The sequence below is a fragment of the Electrophorus electricus genome, chromosome 11, assembly GCF_041902795.1.
Source record: "Electrophorus electricus isolate QZ-2024a chromosome 11, ASM4190279v1, whole genome shotgun sequence".
Lineage (NCBI taxonomy): Eukaryota > Metazoa > Chordata > Actinopteri > Gymnotiformes > Gymnotidae > Electrophorus > Electrophorus electricus.
Genome location: NC_137507.1, coordinates 15,328,853 through 15,349,085, shown reverse-complemented (window position 1 = coordinate 15,349,085; position 20,233 = coordinate 15,328,853). Strand labels below are relative to the sequence as shown.

The 20,233-nt window shown below is 41.7% G+C and overlaps 2 protein-coding genes across 3 annotated transcripts in view; one reads left to right on the top strand and one right to left on the bottom strand.

Annotated features, from left to right (window-relative positions):
• Positions 1-1,632: 1,632 nt before the first annotated feature.
• On the top strand, positions 1,633-7,047 carry LOC113573551 (fibulin-1). Its single transcript, XM_081723177.1, has 14 exons — positions 1,633-1,730; positions 1,876-2,155; positions 2,247-2,397; positions 2,573-2,635; positions 2,743-2,835; positions 2,925-3,062; positions 3,163-3,300; positions 3,552-3,695; positions 3,807-3,932; positions 4,013-4,138; positions 4,225-4,344; positions 4,498-4,629; positions 4,761-4,884; positions 5,655-7,047. Exons 1-14 carry the CDS (start codon positions 1,633-1,635, stop codon positions 6,034-6,036), a joined length of 2,115 nt encoding a protein of 704 aa, XP_081579303.1. The 3' UTR covers positions 6,037-7,047.
• Positions 7,042-20,233, bottom strand: part of LOC113573526 (potassium voltage-gated channel subfamily A member 1) — a 27,647-nt gene continuing 14,455 nt past the window's right edge. The window contains exon 2 of one of the 2 annotated variants that reach the window (XM_027003835.3): positions 7,042-8,646. The gene's annotated coding sequence lies outside the window, so the exon portion shown is untranslated. Of the gene's footprint in view, positions 8,647-18,905; positions 19,852-20,233 lie in introns of those variants that run through there. The other variant, XM_035527747.2, reaches the window with a different exon arrangement.

Here is a 20,233-nt window from a genome sequence, read left to right as displayed (position 1 = left end):
GATTAAATCGACTTTCCCCCCTTCGTGTTGTCAAAGAGTTGCTTTGCTACGTACGCTAATTTAATCAGTCAACTAAAACGGAACTTTCCCAATAGACAAAGGAGGGGCTTCTGTTAAATTATGTTAATATATAAGCACATTACATAAATCCCGTTATTATTCATTCATTTTTGGTTTCGCAGTAAAGTGTTTTTGTAGAACAGGGCGTGGTAATTATTATTATTTTTTTTGGAGGAAAATAACTATTGCAAATTAACATCAAAGTTATAAGTTCCTGTCGAACTGCAATTGAGCTATATATATATATATAAAAATTTTTTCTCTTTAGCGTTTGTAAGTGTGCCGATGTCTTTGCAAGAATGCTGTAGCAGTGGTCGTGCGTGTGCTCGGGGCTATCAGCACTGTGCTTCCGTTGCCTATGTATCCCACTCCTCTCCCTGCAGGTGAGTGACACCTGGTTTTGACATCCATTACCTTTAAAACCACCTTTAGGGGCTCTAAAGCCCCCTCACATAGTATTTTAAAACAGCTGCCTCGCTGTGAGAAATCATCAGAGCTTAATATTACCACACTTTAACAATCATCAATGCAGTCTACAACAGTAACAGTATCTGAAAAGACGATGGCTGCAGGATTTCTGAGGCATACCTCTCCCTCCCTGAAAAAATAGACTGAGCTCATCTGTCACGTTAAAAAAGTGTCATGTGAGCCCTGTACTTCATTAAATTAAATTATTCAAATATATATATATATATATATATATATATATATATATATATATATATATATATATATATAGATAGATAGATAGATAGATAGATAGATAGATAGATAGATAGATAGATAGATAGATAGATAGATATATATATATATAGATATAGATATAGATATATATAGATATAGATATATAAAGTGATGAGGGATGGAAACAGTTACAGAATAAATGTGTCAGGATGAGGAACATTGCCTAGTAAAACGATGTTGAAACAAACCAGAAACCGATCAGATACTAATGATTTTTATTTTGTTATGATAAGAGGATTTGATCATGAATGTTTGAAGGAAATAATTGTGTATTTGCAAACAAATATATAAACAAATCGAAACCTGCTACAAGCAGAACAAAGCATTGTGCCAATACAAGACAAAGTAAAAAGCAAAAGAGGTAATTATTAAATTATTATTTATATCTTAAGGTTTTTCCCTCCTTAATACATTAATTATAATATATACTATCTGCTCTGCCTGTAATACTTGGTCACAGGTGTTGAGGCAGGCAAGACATAGAAGATTTTAAACCTGTCAGACACAAATTATTTTAATTATTATTAATTACAAATTACAAATTATAATAATAATTATTTTTGAATCTAGAAGTCTTTACACTGATTCAAGATGTAATCACTCCCACAAATAATATACTGTCTGCAGTGACCATACGCTGCTGTGTCTTGTTCCCTCGCTCTCTCCACTGTGCCTGAAGAAGTCATTGTTACACACTTGCTACAAGGTGTCAGAGCACCGTCTAGTTAAGGAAGTCAAGAGTTCTGTGTATTCAGGCAGGTAACGCTAGCACTCCTCTATGCCATGCTAGGCTGGTGCAGAAACACTGCTGTGAGGCTGCAGTACAAGATGGCATCTGTGCCAAAGGAATCACCGCTGCCAAAAGACCAGGAGCGTGTGAACTCTCTTCCTTCCAGGGAGACCTTTGGGAAGTCAAAACTGCCAAGGTGCGAGTTTATTTCTGTAAACAGGTGTATGCAGCATGTGCTGAAAATATTCACAGTAGCTCCTGCACGTGGATCTGTACATAACATGACGCGGAACACTACGTCTGCTCTACATGTCTACGTCTGCTCTACGTGTCTACGTCAGCTCTACGTGTCTACGTCAGCTCTACGTGTCTACGTCTGCTCTACGTGTCTACGTCAGCTCTACGTGTCTACGTCAGCTCTACGTGTCTACGTCAGCTCTACATGTCTACGTCAGCTCTACGTGTCTACGTCAGCTCTACGTGTCTACGTCTGCTCTACGTGTCTACGTCAGCTCTACGTGTCTACGTCTGCTCTACGTGTCTACGTCTGCTCTACGTGTCTACGTCAGCTCTACGTGTCTACGTCTGCTCTACGTGTCTACGTCAGCTCTACGTGTCTACGTCAGCTCTACGTGTCTACGTCTGCTCTACATGTCTTTTTTTGCACCCCCACACCTGCCGTGCCCCTGCTGGATATCTCCCTCTGGCACAGATGTGCTGTGAATGCTGTGAGCTGGGCATGCTGATGCAAAAAGAGGCTCACGACTGTGAGCTGCCGATCGCGCTGAGCACCCCCTGCTGGGCCACGGCTCGGGCCTGCTGCCAAGATGGGCGTCGCGGTCCGGCCCTGCCAGCGACACCAGGTAAAGGCTCTCGCTTTTTCTCTGCGTGTGAGAGGACCGCTTTGCTCTCGAATCATGACTTTTGTTTCTAAGTGACCCGTGCAACTTATTCAACACAGAGGTTCAGGGTTAAAATAATGTTTGTGTGTGCGTGTGTGATATGAACCCATTATAAGTTTACAACTGTTTTTATCAGTGTCACTGAATAACACTGGCCCTGGCAATGGAGGAAACACAGAGAGCACTCACTTGTGTGCAGGCAAGGATCAAACTCTACGTAACCTCCATCACCTCTGTTTCATTACTGGACTGTAGAGTTTGTGGCCAAACAACCTGAATTAGATCTCGTGCGTTCGATATTATCAGGCATTTCCAGATGTTCCCAGCTGTGCATCGGAAACGGCTCCTGTGCCTGCCTGCAGGGCTATCGTCTGGGGTCTGATGGTTACAGCTGTGAAGGTGAGTCCTGTGCCTTGCTGTCCCACCTGTGAGACCCGCTGACCTCAGATCAGTGAAGGCCGTTTCTGTCCCCTGCCGTTTACCCTCAGATTACAATGAGTGTCTGGCTGGAGTTCACAGCTGCAGCCTGGGTGAGAGGTGCATCAACACGGAGGGATCCTACCGCTGCCAGAGAGAGACTAGCTGTGGCACAGGCTACGAGCTGACCGACGCCAATGCCTGCCACGGTTAACGCTCATGCCACGTTGCCCCACATCAGCACTTAGGATGATGCGGAGTGTTTCAAACGTTTAATTGCATTGTGTGTCTCACGTCTGTTTCCTTTAGATATAGATGAGTGTGCGATAGGGACACACAACTGTGGCCCTGGGTTCACGTGTCAGAACACTCCTGGATCGTTCCGCTGCCATCCGCAGCAGCAGTGTGGGGTCGGCTTTATCCAGGATGCTGTTGGAAGCTGCATTGGTCAGACTGTTCCGACTGTTCAGACTGTTCCGATGAAAACACCGCTTTGTACAATAAAGCAACATTATATAAATCAAAAATGATATAGCATAAAACTATTCAAATAGAGTAATTATTTTAATTCTTTCTGTATAATTTGATTATCTTTTGGAGTAATATCTGAAGGGCAATAATCAAACATGAACTTGTGTGCTTGCGCTCTCTCTCTCGCTCTCTCTTTCTCTCCCTCTCTTTCTCTCTCTCTCTCTCAGACATAAATGAGTGTGTAAATGAGGACAACCCATGCCAGTCTGCACACACATGTATTAACACTGTGGGTTCCTACGTCTGCCAGAGGCTCTCAGTGAGCTGTGGACGTGGATATCACCTGAACAAAGAGGGCACGCACTGCTTGGGTAAAGAGAGTCAGTCATAAAATGCTCCTCTGGAAGGAAAGCCTGGCTTGTACATAAATAAGATGGGCCATGCATCGGTGAGTTCTCTCACTCTCCTCTCTCTTTGGTCAGACGTGGACGAGTGCGGAGGGCGTGGTAAGCCCTGTCAGGGCCACAGCTGTGTAAACGTGCTGGGCTCCTTCCGCTGCGAGTGTCGCTCTGGTTTCACGTTTAACAGCATCAGCAGGGCGTGCGAGGGTAAGGGCAGTGTACCTTGTTCACATACCTGCCTCGCATACACTAGACACGTTGTGCTTACTCGCGCCTCCTCCTGGTAGATGTGGATGAATGCATGAGCTACCTGGCGCGCTTGTGTGCGCATGCGTGTGAGAACACTCCCGGGTCCTACCAGTGCAGCTGCCGTGCCGGATTCAGGCTAGCCAGCGAGGGTGGGAACTGTGAAGGTGGGTGGAGTTAAGTGGTGTGGTGGGTGTGGGTAGGTTTGCGAGCACTGGTGCATGCTAGCCTGGATTCTTCCTCTCCTTTCTAGACGTGAACGAATGCGAGAGCAACCCGTGCAGCCAGGAGTGTGCCAATGTCTACGGCTCCTTCCAGTGCTACTGCCGCCACGGTTACCAGCTCAGCAATGCAGACGGGGTTACATGTGAAGGTACAGAGCCCCAGGCATTCCAGCAGTTGCGGGAGAAAGATTCCTGTGATTCTGAAGGATTCACATGAAAGTATTGATATGAGCATTCAGTTATTCAGTCAAATGCAGCATGCATTTGTTTGCATGTGTATGAATGTATGTTCTAATTTTTAGATATTGATGAATGCGCTTTGACTTCTGGCGGTAAAGTTTGCTCTCATCATTGTTTCAACACACCTGGCAACTTCCAGTGTTCCTGCCCCCCAGTGGCCTACACACTTTCTCCCAACGGACGCGTGTGTCAGGGTAAAGGCGGGAAATCATGCAGTCATTTTCTGGTGTCTGACATAGGCGTGGCTCCGTGGCAGCCTGCATTCGGTTGGGTTATGTGAAGTTGCGTGGCTCAGAGTGACTCTGGCCTTGTGACACTTATGTAGATGTCGACGAGTGTGCCACAGGGGCCCACACCTGCTCCACCACACAGAGCTGCTTCAACATACACGGTGGATTCCGTTGCCTGTCGTTCGAATGCCCGCCCCACTTCCGTCGCATGGCAGACAGGTGAGTTCCGTGTTAACCCTCTACTGCCATAGGGGAGAAGTGTCAGGGAGAGAAGGCCCAGAGGAAGGAGAGCCAGATAGCTGATTGTGAATGAGAATACCAGCTGCGGAGGGATAATGTAGCAGAAATGTCAAGACTTGTAGCCAAAGTGGTATCATGTGACAGTGCCACATTTAAAGTAACTAAGCTCTTCAGGACAATCCATCCTACTGCCAATATTTGTCTATGGAAATTGCATAGTCATGTGCCTGATTGTATACACGTTAACAAAGGGTATAGCTGAAACACCTAAACTCAGTAATTAGGAAGGGTATACATACTTTTGGCTATATAGTGTATATGCACACACTCAACAAATTAACCTTGGTTGTTGGACTTACACATTGACAATGTGATGACGTTACATTAATGGTTACATTAACATTAATGATGTTTTTGAGTAAATGATTAGTTCTTCTCTGTTTCACATTTTGTTAAGGTAACAAAGTCAGTGTATGCTGACTCTGTTTACCTGAATGGGAGCATGTGACAATTGAATTAGGTATGAGCATGATGCATGTTATAGGATCTAGACTTCTATTAGAATGTAATTACAGTGCAGAAATTGTCCAGAAGCCTGCATTGCTCTTTGAGATGGCAGTGCGGCATGTCTTATGATCCGAGGTCATCTCCGTACAGATCACACTGTCGTGTTTTCCTGCTGCTGGAATGCTGTTTTCGCCTTATCCCGCGCTTGCTTGTCGTTCCGCCCCTTTTTGCTGTTTCCTCAGCCGCTGTGAGCGCTTGCCGTGCCGAGGGAATGCTGCTTGCTTGTCCCTGCCGCTAAGGATCTCTTACTACAACCTCACGTTTCCCACCAACATCCCCACACCCGCTGCCGTGTTCCGCATGGGACCGTCTATGTCGGTCCCCGTGGATGATGTCCAGCTTGCCGTCGTCGACGGTGACACTGAAGGGTTCTTTGACGTCCTGAAAATGCCCAATGGCGTGATGGTTTATCTGCAGAAGCCGCTGGATGAACCACGAGATTTTCTGCTCACAGTGGAGATCACACTGAGCCGCTACAGCATTGTGAGCCGATTCATTGCTAAAATTGCGGTGTTTGTTGTCAGCGGCTCACCCGTTGTGTCCCAAGTAGTGTCAGAGCTCTGACTCATGTATGATGTACTTTTCCTATTTCTTAGTAGTATTGTAACATTACGGAACTGCAGTCTGATTCGCTGCAGACTCTTTTACACCCGAAGCCGTGAGGTATGTGATTTGAGTACATTTATATCATAACAATAAGTCTGAATAGAATACATGAAAGGGGCCACATACTTTTATGCTTAGCACGCATACATACTTCACACACTCAACATGATACACTTAACATCTCCATAAAGCACCCTGATGTGCCGTTGACTGTGCCGCAAACAGGCTTTGGAGGTCTTTAGACGCTATTGTTTGATTTACACATTAACAGTGATTTCTGGAACACTCTATAAATAACTAACCTTACTATTATGCTTACAAGATTATACTTAAGACAGATTTTGACCTGCAAAATTCTTTTCTTGAGCTACAAAATATTACAGAACTCTTTGCTTCATCGAAAAATACTAATCAAAACATTCATGTCAATATGAATATTACAATATTACACGTGGTTTGACATTATTTGAGATATAGGGCTTTTGTAAACCTACGTGATGATGGTTTAAAAATGGCAAGTACAGACTGTGTCCAGTAGATGGTGCTGCAGCGCTGTATCAACCTTGTATTTTTTAAACGCTCTACTGAACAAGGAGACAAGAGGCCATTTTCTGGTGGTGAATTTTGGATAAAAAAATCTATGACTTTTCTGGGTGATGATTTTTAAGTGTAAATTCACAGTTTCTCAGGACCCATTTGGGCTCAGTGCACATTTCATTTTCTGATGGACAATATTCTGTTTGGCAGTGTTAATGTCATAAATAATTAGAATGATGCTGCGTAAATAGAATAGAATCTATAGGCCTAGGCCTAAGTGTAGTACTGAACAGACTACTGAGTACTGAAGCTTATGCATCCTTCTTCATGTACTGCAGTGCTTATTAAAACACTGGGAATGGTGTTCATGTACAAATGATACATCTTAAATTGTCTCATGGGTTATTACTGTATTAAAAACAAACATTTTTAATCATACACTATCCTTTATTTTGCTTATTCACTGCCATGATATCAACAAATGTAACAGATATATCCTTGTAAACACATTGCAATATTTAAAGGGATAAGGTTTGAACATGTGAAACACTTAAACTTGCAACATTTAAAGGGATGAGGTTTGAACATGTGAAACACTTAAACAGGTTGCACAAAGAAAACTTCATCAGCGTTGGCCTCTGACCAATATGGCAGCTCGGCTTTCTTCTCGGAGAGCTTGGAGAAGGAGGTGAGTAAAGGTCGGATGTCGAACAGGAATGTCTGCATTTACGGCTCACGCTCGTGCTGTTCGGTGTCAGCTTACATGAGAGCTGGAAAAAAAAAAATGCAGTGACGAGACCCCAATCACAATTTTCAGGTGGGAGTGATTAAAAGACAAAAGGAGGTGCACAGAGGTGAATGGCGCTGGCGGGTCAAAAAGAAACACTTAATCGGCGGGTGTAATAACGGTAACATGCTGAAGAAGGCCAGTGTGTCCACAAAAGGGTCAGCTGTGTCTGGGGTAAGTTTATACGTCACCAAGTGCAGGGCTGACTTTATTGTTTCTTTAAAGGTTTGCTTTATCTGGACTGTCCTTTTAAAATAACCTAATAGAGATTTATTGATTTGGGGAATTCATCTTCATTTCTAGCTAATAGGAGCTTATAAGGATGCAGGATAATTGTAGAATGTCCTCTGGGAAATTTTAGGATAGGTTTTGTTCATGAATAAGTTCGTGATAACTTCAGAGCACACAGTACAAGGGTAGCATCTTAAAGGAGAACATATTCACAATCGCAGGTGAGGGGTTAAGGTCATAACACAACCAACAGTCTTTTATGAATAACCATATTGTCACACATACACACAAATATGGTGGCTTGATATACAGATAACTTACAAAATATTGTCAGCTAAAAAAAAACCCTACTGACCACATATAGATAGAGGACTGTAAACGTCAGTGACTTACAGAAGTCTGCTTGTTCTCCTGCTGTAACCTGAACGTGTATTCAGTGTATAGAGAAAATTGAGAGAATAGTTTGAGTCCAGTTTATCACTCATATATTCCAGACTAAATCATCCCTTGTACTAGGAGAGTTGTAATATGGCTTTTGCCTTGATTATATTTTCTGAATATATTGTGTCTAATCTTGAAGTTTGCTTAGGTTTCTTTGTGGGCAGGACATTTCACTTAAAAAAAATAGAGACTAGGAAAATGGCATTACAAAAATATAGTGACTGAGCACAGTCATCCACGATCTGCTTCCACATGACACCTTCACATGTTTGATTGATATTGCACTGCAAAGATGTCTCCTCTGATATGGTGTGAAAGGTAACACACTGACTCAACTTCAACACAGAAAGCAGGATTCCAGAAGTCCAATTAGCAGAGCACAAGCAGAACTGGAGTCATCAGCAGTATATGGTGTGGTGCACGTGTTCTGCACACCTCGGGAGTATCTGAAAACCTTTTTGTCCAGAAGGTTTGATCGAAGGCACAGGTTTCTAAATGGATGTGAACTGGATCTGAAGGTGCTGTTGTGATGATTACTAAGCATTCTTCATGTTTCCTTTTTCACATGGGATCTGTGCAAGAGAAAGAGGGTGAAAGAGGTGAGACATAAGAAACATCTGCAGACATTTGTCATAGATACAAACATTTACTATAGTGCTATGCTTTTCATGTTTGAGCACGATCCACCATGCTGATCCAAGTGGTATAATTCAGTGTCAGGATCTGAGTATTAGATCACAATAAAATGATTCAAAGACTGGTGAAGAATGCCTAACCTCAGCACCTAGTGAATGGAACAAAAAGGCAGCCAATGTGAGTTATTTTTACTGGGTAAAGAGTTCAGGCCCATTTCTGCTGAATGAAAAGTCTTGAGTGTAATGTTTCCTATCAGCAGCTGGCATGCAGATGATTTAAAAAGCAGAGAAAGGTTAGAATTTCCAGACTTGTCAATAAGTACCTGTTTGATGGTTTAGTCTTTGTTAAAAACATTAACTTTCCTAATGATTGAGGGACTGATTCACAGTAACAATTACATTTCCATGCTATGTCTAGAAGTAAGAACATGAATATGAAAATGAGCTTTGTGTAGATTTTAAGAGCAAGGGATGATTTTCAGTCTAGTTAAGGCACCTAACTAAACTAGAATATTTGGTGTGTGTGTGTGTGGGGGGGGGGGGGCAGTAGTGTTATAAGAAGCGCTTGCTTAGGAAAGCATCATAAAATGACTCATTTTGCCCCGAACCCACAACTGACAGGAGCATGATTCTTGATATGGTGCTTACAGTGCTATAAATAGATCTACTATCCTCTCACTCCTACAGCATTTTCAGTCAGATCAAAACCGTGTTTTTTTCAGAGGCCCAACCTACAACCACATACCTCTTCTCTGCTCTGATTTATTTTTTTGTGTTTATTATTGTACTATTATTATACTATATATACATATACTATACTATACTATAACTATGTTATACTATAACACAGTAAAAGTAATCCCCTATTAGCCTGTTCAGCTCCCAGATAACACCAGGGTTTGTGGGCCATATGCCGAGGGAGGACAGTAGCAGTTCACATGTGCAACAGTGGGCCCTGTGCTTGCATCGTGACAGCATCTGGGGTGTTTTGCAACCCATACTAAGGAAGATACACTTCTGCCTTTGTCCCTATGAAGGTGGCTTCTTTACTACCAGTACAAAAGAAACAAACTAAAAGTGAGGTGCCTCGAGAATAAGATTCTATATGTCTCAATTTTCATGTACATGTTTGCAGCACAGATTTAGTGAGAGCTGCTATACTCATGTGCAGATGAGTTTTTGAAAACCTCAGAGCAAATCAAATCATTGCACAGGTATGGAAAATAAAAGCAATGATACTGTTTACTTAAATTCCAGCCTTACTATGTAGCTATTATGACATTATTTAGTTACTATTGTGAATGAATCAATAAATACATTAAACTAAAATGCAAGATAGCTATGTAGTTACAAGAAGCAGATGTTATGCAAGTGGTTAACTGTTTCCGAATGTCTCTAGAACATTTTTCTTCAAGAAGCTGTTATGCACCTTATCCAAGATCTTTTTATCCTGTGTGACATCTTCTAATTATGTCAGCTACGACATCAGCTGTCCCATTGGCACATGCAGTCTGTTTATGTGAGCCTGTATTCAGTCTCCATCACTGGTCTAGTGTCCCATTGCATTGCTCCCATAGCTGACTGGTAGTCTTCCTGTCCTCTGCTGGAATTTATTCCCCAGCTCTCTGGTCACTGAGCCTGAAGAAAACACCACTGTCTTTGGCTCTGCCCACATGCCCTCTCCCCTCCCCTCCTCCTTTATGTCCCAGACCTGTGCGTGAAGAGGATGCTTTCTCCTGCCAGCACGAACATTTAGTGTCCTCAGCTGCTGGAGGGAAGGCAGGCATGAGCCCGAGTGTGGCTCATTACTGACTCACGCGAGCGAGAAGGAGACAGGGCAAAAGAGCGGGGGAGAGAGAGGAAGACAGAGGTGATTGCCGGCAATGAACCCAGAGATGATATACACGTGAACAAGTCTGATGATGGTTGATTGGTTAGCTGTGAATCTTGTTCCAAGCATCCTTTCAAAATGCAGAACATTAAGCTACAGTTTGGATGTTGTTGCTGTACTATATCATGGTGCCATTACTTTCACCAGTGCACTGTTGTCTACATTATTCATAGGAAATTCACTGGTTGATAGTAGCATGTCCAGTCTGGATAACAGACTCAATCTCTCTAAATCATGACATCCTCCCACACATCTCCTTTCCTCCTCCATTATTCATCCTCTCTCTGGCTGTAGTTCGGCCTGCCTATTCTTCCTCCATGCATGCATATCCTCTACCAGAGCTTTGCCACAATTTTGCCTGTTACAGTGAACACAAACACTCACCTATGCGCGCACACACACACACACACACACACACACACACACACACACACACACACACACACACACATATACACACACACACACACACACATATACACACACACACACACACACACACATACGCACACACACACACACACACACACACACACACACACACACACACACACACACACACACACACATATACACACACACACACACACACACACACACACACATGCATGCACACACAAGCAAACTGTGAATACTAGAACCTAGAATGTCTTGAACATAGACTGTTCTAGAATACCAGAATGTAGAATGTCTCTCATTGCACTGTGTACTAATACGGGGGGTAGGAGAAGTCCTACACTCTTGAGAGTAATTATCTCGACTGAGAAAAAACATGTACAAGTTGTTAACATGTCATGGCCATTGGAATGCTACACCTGAGAAAACACAGGGATTTTACAATATTATGTTGTACCTAAATGTGTCACATTCATAGTGCTCTCATTTCATTCATAAGCTCTGGAACATGTCAGTGATGCGCACAGTGGAAACACTGATGCTTGCTGTTCTACTGCTTGTGACCTATGGCCTAATTTAGATCTAGAATGAAATATGGAATTAAAGGTGATGATTAGAGGGAGAAATTAATGACTAGACTGCCACTATTATCCTTAATGATCTTCATTGGATGGCCTTAGGCCTCAATCTTAACATGGTCATGTCTTGAATCAGCAGTTCTGTCATTAATTTGCAGCCCAGAGCACTGCATGAGGGGGTGAGGTCTGAATTATATTGCATTACAGTGGACTACAGTGGCTATTGTGCTAAATCATGTGGTCCGCATCCTTAGTATATAAGGGATGCTTATTTATCACATGCTATTTATTGCAAGCTTTCTCACTCCATTCACAACTGCCTTAACACGGCACAGTTTCTGAGTCCTCCCATTCGCTGTGTGATTCAGTGCGTTTTTTGCAAATGGTGTCTGTGCCAATTTTGAAAAAATGAAGAGCTGAATGAATGGACTCTGGATGGTCACATATCAAAGCCTTCATCTCATGGGCAGATTGTGTAATCTAGGGCTGATATTAAGATAGAAATGGTGATGTTCAGATGGTTCCATCTAGTTATTCCCTTAGGACTATTTATATTACTATGTTGTCCATTTAATGATGCAAAGATGATTAACAGCAGACTTATGTGACTTTTTCAGTGTTATAGAGGAATTCACCTAGAAATATAGTAAACTTATTTGCATCATAAAGATAGCATTGTTAAATATACAATATATTTGTATATGTGTGCAGTCTTGCTGTGCTTGTCAGGATATATTTCAGTATCTGTTTCTAGTTTTAGTATCTGTTCAAGGTTTTTAGCATCTGTTCCTCTGAAAATGTGGTACACTTCATTACTGCAAAATCTATTTGTTTTGCAAAGACAATAATATAGAAATGTCATAAACTAAAACTTCCTCTATTCCATTAAGAGAAAGAAGCATAAAAACAACAACAAAAAAACAAAAAACAAAACAAAACAGATAGGCCATCAGGAATTCTTCCTGACATATTCTGGTAGTACCCTTCAGATCAGAGGTATGTTGACCCGTGTTGACAAGGTTACTAAAAGCCTTTACAAAGACACACACATTGCCAAGAGATATATTTTTCCACCTTTTGCTTTGCCAAGTGTGAGAATGCCCTTGGGAAGGTTTCGAGGCCAACAGAAAGGAATTATGGGATGTGTTTATCATGTTTCTTAGCAAGACCCATGATGTCCCTCCCTGAAGAACGTGTCAGGATGATGGTAGCTTGCAGTAGTACTTTTCTGCTTAGCTGACTCTCTTAATCCTAAGAGACTGATCATTTTTTCATGCTCTAGCATTTGTGACTAATTTTTTGTGATATGTAGTTAGTTTGATAAATATGAGTATCATTTAAGCAGGGACAACTTCCAAGGCTTCTGGTGGAGAAAGTATTGAAGTCCATGACTTGTTCAAGGTAATATAATCTGATTGAGATTTATTTGAGTATATCTAAATACAACTATCCTACTGACAAGAGAGTGACTGATTTTAAATTTAAATCAAAAATATAATTCCTTATGAAATATTTTAGTATCTCCTTGAAAAGACATCAGAATTTATAATTCAGATTCTTGCCTTTTACATTATACTTTACATTAGTGTGGACTGCTAGTTTGTTCTTTGAAATTTTATTCAGCAGTCTTTGTATTGTTCTGTATGCACTGTCCTGCCAACAGTTGTTTGACTAATTTACTTCTGATAAAAAGTGGAGTATCTGTTAGGTCTTTAACCTGAATAACAACGTTAATGAGTTATGAAAAGCCCTGCACCATATCCTCATAGTTGTTTCATTATAATGATTCATTATAAATTATTCAATATATTCATTCATTAGAAAGGGTCTCAGTGCTTTATCCAATATTGAAAGGAATTTTATAATAAACCCACTCTCCTTCACACTATCCTTATTTTTGTTTATATCCAAGACACTCACAACAGGGTGACTCATCCCACGGTGGAGTCAAACACCAAACCTCATACACAGAGGAACAGTGTAATCTTGAAAAGCTTGAAAAACCAAACCATCAGTCCCAACAAACACAAAACACCAGGTTGAATGGAAAGCAACCACTGGACCTGCAGAATTACTCCAGTAAGAACATCCAATCCCCAAGGTTGGGTTTGAACCACTGCTCTTGGGATTACCAAGACAGCACATCTCAGAGATAGTACATGAAAATACAACAGAAACAACTAAGAATGTCAGGAGAACGTGGGCTTGCCTTTCCCAACCAAGAAGGTAGACAGCCAAGGAAAGATATGAAGAGACAAGGGATGGGAGAACTCTGGCAAGGGGTAGAAGGAACTTGAGAGGGGTTGAGGAAACAACTCAAAGCTGTAGAGAAGCTCAATAGCTGGTGGAAAGCAGCCCCAACAGACAGCCTTTTCCATCTCTTCCTGAAATACCAGACCTTTCTTTTGCCAGACCACTGACCTAAGCACCAAGGCACCTGTAAGATGCTCTTAAGTAGGCAGGAGGACAGGTGTGGCTAATTGCATATTTACACCATGAGCCACCCATGCCTCCCACTTCTGGCCAATGGTGGACTAGCAAACGCCCAAGGCGGAGCCCTTACAACACTCTTCATCTTTCTTTTCACCAAGACACTGTCATTTCAAAGTGAAACAAATCTGCTTGTCTTGAAAAATGAGGATGTCCTGATGCTGTCTCTTCTAAATTACTAATGAGGCAACAATCTAAGATATTTTATTTTATGCATTTACACATTTTTTTTTTCTCATCCGTGGGATTCTTATTAATTCATTATTCACACCTAACAAATATTACAATATTAATTAGCCGTTTTCACAATAAATGTCAGTGCCATCTGTGCTCTAATAGCTTTCCTATTTAAAGAACTTGCTTCAGTGGCTCTAAATCGCACTGCAGTATGTTTAATCTGTTTCCACCTGAGTTTGGGGGTTGGGGGAGGTTATGATTACCTGCAAGAGGAGCCATGTGTCAAAGCAGGGAAAATATGTAAATGTGGGACTTATGAGGTCCCCAGTGTTAGGCCTGAGAGTCACTGTTCTGCAGGTGTGCACCAAAGTAGAAAAAAGCTTTAAAATGGCATTTTATCCGTCACTGTACCTTGGGCAGTGATGGTGTCTCAATAATTGCCACAGTGTGTTTATATTTTTAACTATGTATACATGATTAGTGTGGTAGACTGCTGGAGTAAAAGGTGAAGTCAGAGTTTCTAGGGTGACTTGAGTACAGGTTCCTCCCAAAAACCTACTTCAGTATGCACACCATTCCATTCCAAAATTATGTCCGTGTTTCTAATCTTCCATGTTCTGTTCACTCTATTAGTGCCAAGGCAAATTTGGTTGATTTACTACATATTATATAATGTCATAAAGTTGCTATGGAGGACAGTTGTAGGGGCTGGTGCAGATAGCTAGAGAAACAGGGAGAAGTCATTTAAAGGCAAGAAAGAAGAAATAAATCAGAGCAAAGGCTCAGCACTAGATGCTTGTCAGGTAGAGTGAAATGATGAGCGAATGGGAGCTGGGAGGTGCCAGCCACAGTAATCCATCTTAATATCTCCGTCGGGGTGAGAACAGCCAAGCAGGGACTAGCTTTACTCTCTGGCTGCAGAAATCAATCTAGGGCACATGACAAGGGATTATTTTATTGGTCCAGGCACCAGCGAGCCTCTGGGTACCAATGATATCAAAGCCTTAAGAATATGGGAAGCGGTTTGAAAGACTTAATTGGCAGTGATTGACAGATGTTAGATACCTTAACCAATCACCTTGACCAATGTCACTCTTTGTATTTTTGGTTCAAGAATGCAATTTGAACCTAATTCATATGGGACATTGTGAAAACTACTTAGTAATGCAACTACCATCTTAGAATGCAGGTACAACAGTATTAGATCATGCATTGGAAGTAGTCAACAAGAATTTGTTATGAAACAAAAAATTTAAAAAGCAAACTGACCCCTTGGAGAATATTATATTTCAAAAATGGCACATTTTGGACCACAAAGCACTTCTATTTCATAGCAGTAAATCTATATGTATACTTCCATTGCTACTGTATGTACAGAAAAATACCTTCCAAAAGCAAACTGTGTAAGACAGACTGAACCGTATAAGACAGACTTAAAGCTGTCCATTTTGATGTCTCATCCCCAAGCGTGGACTAGAGAACATATCAGCTTTTTTCTTCAGCTGTTAGACATAAAAGATACATCATCCTGACATACAATGGGTTTATTTGCAATGTACTCTAGTTTGCAGAGTAGCTGTGTATTGGGTAATTAAATCAGTGATGTCATGCATGTAATAGGTGCAGAGCATGGGTCATGTAGTGATGAGAGCACCATCCATCTGAAAGGATCGTCTGATATACTTGTACTGTAGGTAAATGCTGCCAACAAGCTCGACTCTATCAGAGCTAAAAATAGCTCCTCAAAGTGGGAAGGTGTGGGTAATTAAGCATGATATATTTTAGATGGTTGTTGTAATCAATATTAGAGACAATATTGCATGTTCCTGTGTGAGTGTGTGTGTGTGTGTGTGAGCGTGGGTTTGCCTTGGTTAAAAGTGTTTGGTGTTTGGTTTGCTTTGGGTATGAGTCTGGATGCCTGACCAATGTGAAGAGAGACTTGAGGAGTATATGTGAGTGACACTCAGCACAGTCCTCCCAGTGAAATAGGGTGTTGCGTTAATCAGTGTGCAATGTAAGATGTTTAAGCTGTTTAAACAATGTTGCTGATCACTCTTCAGAGGGGCACAACACAGTGTGGAGCGGATAGCTGATAAAACTTTAGCTATGCTGCACACCAGCTCTGACAGCTTTTTGTATTGAGCATCTATTATGTACAATTCTGATTACCTGGTGTCTAACAAAAACTGCTTCTGAAGCTTTTTTTGTCATCTTTCTGTCTTGGTGTTTGACACTGATTGCTACAGACTCAGAAAAAGATCACCTGCAATTCGACATTTGGTTAAAGTCCTTAAGCCATCATAGAATGAGCTATGTGCATTACTGTCTCTTAGAACAGATGTGTGTGGATGCCACGGCTGACCCTCAGACTGGACCCCAGGCAATGTTCCTCAATGCTTCTCTCTCTCTTTATTGTGAAGAAAAACATTAATATATTTCAGGAAACAAAGACTATTGTTTTGGTGGTTATTGGTGGACATTGACGGTTCTTGATGGGCTTGACATCAAAATTCCATCCCCTGAAGCTCCTGACCTTCCACCTGGACTTTATTTGAAGGTGGCAGTTACACTCAGTTACACCACTGGTGCAGTGCATGCACCCTGAGTAAACAAGACTGAGTTTAATTGATTTGTTTGGGTGCGACAATGTAAATGAAGCACATAAGTAATGCAAAATAATTTAAACCCATTTTCTACAAGATCCATTTTACCAAATTCAGCTGCATCTATGCGGGTCATAAGAGTTTTCCTATAGACACTACTGCTTAAAGAGAAACATCTATAACTGCCAAACATTTCCATAGTGAAACACTGAATTACACTGTTATAAAAAATTAAGGGAACACTTAAATCACATATCGGATCCTGATGAACAAAAGATTCATGTTGAAAATTTACATATAAGTTGTGTACTTTGTTGATAACAAAATGATGTAACAATGGTCAATTCGGGCTGGATTCAGAATCACAACAAATGTCTAAGTAAAAAACTGAAATCACAGGCTGATCCATTTTGCATGAATGTCATCATGTCAACTCTTAATGTGACTCAGTAGTGTATTTGTCCCTCACATACCTGTATGTATTCCCAACAATGTCTGTGTATGCTCCTGATGATAGTGTCCTGGGTGATCTACTTCCAGACCCGTATCAGGGCATCAGTGAGCTCCTGGTCAGTATGTGGTGCTACTTGTCGATGTGGGGTGCAATGATACATAATATCCCAGATGTGCTCAGTTGGATTCAGGTCTGGAGAACTTGAGGGCCAGTTAACGGCATTAATGACGTCATCATCTAGGAACTGCCCACACACCGGCCACATGAGGCAGGGCATTGTCCTGCACCAGAAGCAATGCAGGGCCCACTGCACTAATGTAATGTCTCACAATGGCTCTGAGGATTTCATAACGGTACCTAACAGCAGTCAGCGTACGGTTGGCTATCATGTGCAGATTTGTGCAACCCCCAAGGACACGCCTCCCCAGACCATCACTAGCACACTACCAAACTGGTCATGCTGGATGATGTTGCAGCCAGCACAGCATTCACCATGACATCACCATCACATGCTCAGTGTGATCCTGCTCTCATCTGTGAAGAGAACAAGGTGCCAACGGTAGACCTGCCAATTCTGGTGTTCTCTGCTGAATGCTAATCGAGCTGCAGAGTCGCTGGGCTGTGAGTACATGTCCCACCCTCATGGAGTCTGTTTCTGACAGTTTGGTCAGAAACATGGACGCCATTAGCCTGCTGGAGGTAATTTTGTAGGGCTCCCTCAGTGGTCCTGTTCCTACTTGTATGAAGGAGCAGATACTGCTTCTAATACTGGATTGATGCCCTTCTACAGCCCTGACTAGCTTTCCTAGTGTAAGGGCCTGTATCCTGGTATCTCCTCCATGCTCCTGAGACTGTGTTGGGAGATACAACAAACCTTCTTGTGACGACAAATATGCATGAGCCATCCTGGAGGAGATGGATAACCTGTGCAACCTGAATGTAGAGAAGAATCAGTCAGGAAGGATAAGGGGAGACTAACTGTCTGTAGCCACTACCTGCAAAACTATTCCCTTTTTGCAGATTCTCTTGCAGTTTAACTGACTTGGTGTGATGATTTAAGTGTTATTTTTTTGAGCAGTGTATTTTAACTTTAATGCTATTGCGACAAATTACTTTAGAACCCTAGAAGCCATGATTTCTCATCACAGGAAGAAAAGCTTTGTTAACATAAGCACTATTGACTGAGGGCAGAAGTAGGACCAGAAGTGATGGCAGGCTAGGTAAAAGGTCTAACTGTCTTACCAGGACCCTTGCCACTGGTAAACACACAAACATATATCAAGAAGATTCCAGGCAAGTAACTGCAGAGTACTGTAGTAAAACATTGTCATGAAATACACAAGGAAACAGGACCTCCGAAACTTCCTGTTTCTCCGTCTACTTCACTGCAATTTTGGCTAAGTATATATTAAACGTTGTGTTTGTGTTGAAGGTATGCAGGAGTACAGAAGGTTTAGTTATGATCAGTATGAATTAAAACGTTTTTCATATAATATCATTTATCTTCGTTAGACAGTTGGAGGAATGTTGGACATGTTATTATTTTTTTTTTTTACACTCCTCCCAAACCCACCAACATGGAGGCAGACATAAACAACAGCCTGACATTCAATTTGTGATATATTAGTCAGCAACATTTATTCACGTTTAATTAAACAGCAAAGTTGTGTGATGTATATGGCATTTAAAGATAACTGGTTTTCTCCTGGGAAAAACATATCCACCACTTTCTCAATCTCAGCTCACCACGCAGATCTCAACAGCTTTGTCCAAAAGGCAAATCCTATTTTATGCTCAGATGCTAAACTTCCACCTGTTCTGGTATATGATCCTAATGGCAGCTCAGCTCTGGGTTGTAAATAGTATTGGGCAGACATGGCAGTAGTAAAAGCTGTGAAGGTGGCCAGTGCCTGCTGCCCTTTCTCACCCCTCTGTGGCTTTACAACCCTTCAAAGACTGGCTCAGGGCATGTACGCATAATCCACATTCCAAGCGTTCTTGTGGGCAACAAGGTTTCAGGTGACTAGGGTAACCAGTTTGAGGGGTGATGGGTCCTGGGGAGTAGTATGCTTGTGTGTTCTTGGACTGTGTGGCATGGACATGGGGTTTTTGTACAGGACCGCAGGTAGACCACGGATCAGTATTCCGTAGAGGAAGAGATACACACACAAGGAACACATAAGCAAAAGAGGACGACTCATACTTTCAACCCAGGAATGTCAGTTGTCTAATTTGCCTTTTAGAGGTGATGTCTACCCTTGACCTTTGAGTAGCCTTAATACATACATTGGTGATTCTAGGAATGTATACATGGGATGGCCATTGGGTGTCCAAGGCAACTTTAGGGGGCCCAAGTCCAAAAAAAAAAAAAAAGGCCAAGAAAGAGAACACAGTAGAAATGACAGATGCATAGTTTGAAACAAATCTCCATTCTCAATATCGGTCGCTTCATGAGACTGTGAGTTGGGTACACATTCGAATCAGACAATGTATTGTGGCGGGCGCCCACTGCCCAGAAAGAAAACTCTCATGACACCTGCGCCTCCTCGCAGCCTGTGAAATGCAAAAGTAGAAGAATGTTAATGTTGTTTAAAAGAGCGGTTCATTTTTATTTTTATTTTATTTTTATTATTTGTTTTGTGTGTGTGTGTGCGTGCGTTGCATGAGCTTGGGCTATCTCCCTTAGTTTGTTAGCATTTTAGTGTTATTCTCTTTGCATGCGTCTGTCATTTTAATTGTTCCATTCCCATTTTGCCATCTAACAGATTTTAATTCTGTTTGGGCTATAAAGGTTCTTTTTTTGGTTAGTATAACTAATGCGTTTTTGTGCTATGTATTAGAGAATTGGCGTGCCGCTGCAGTAAGTAGCCTTTAATGAGAAAATAAATCCATAGCGGTATCATACAAATCCCGTCTGAAGGAGAGAACCGAAACA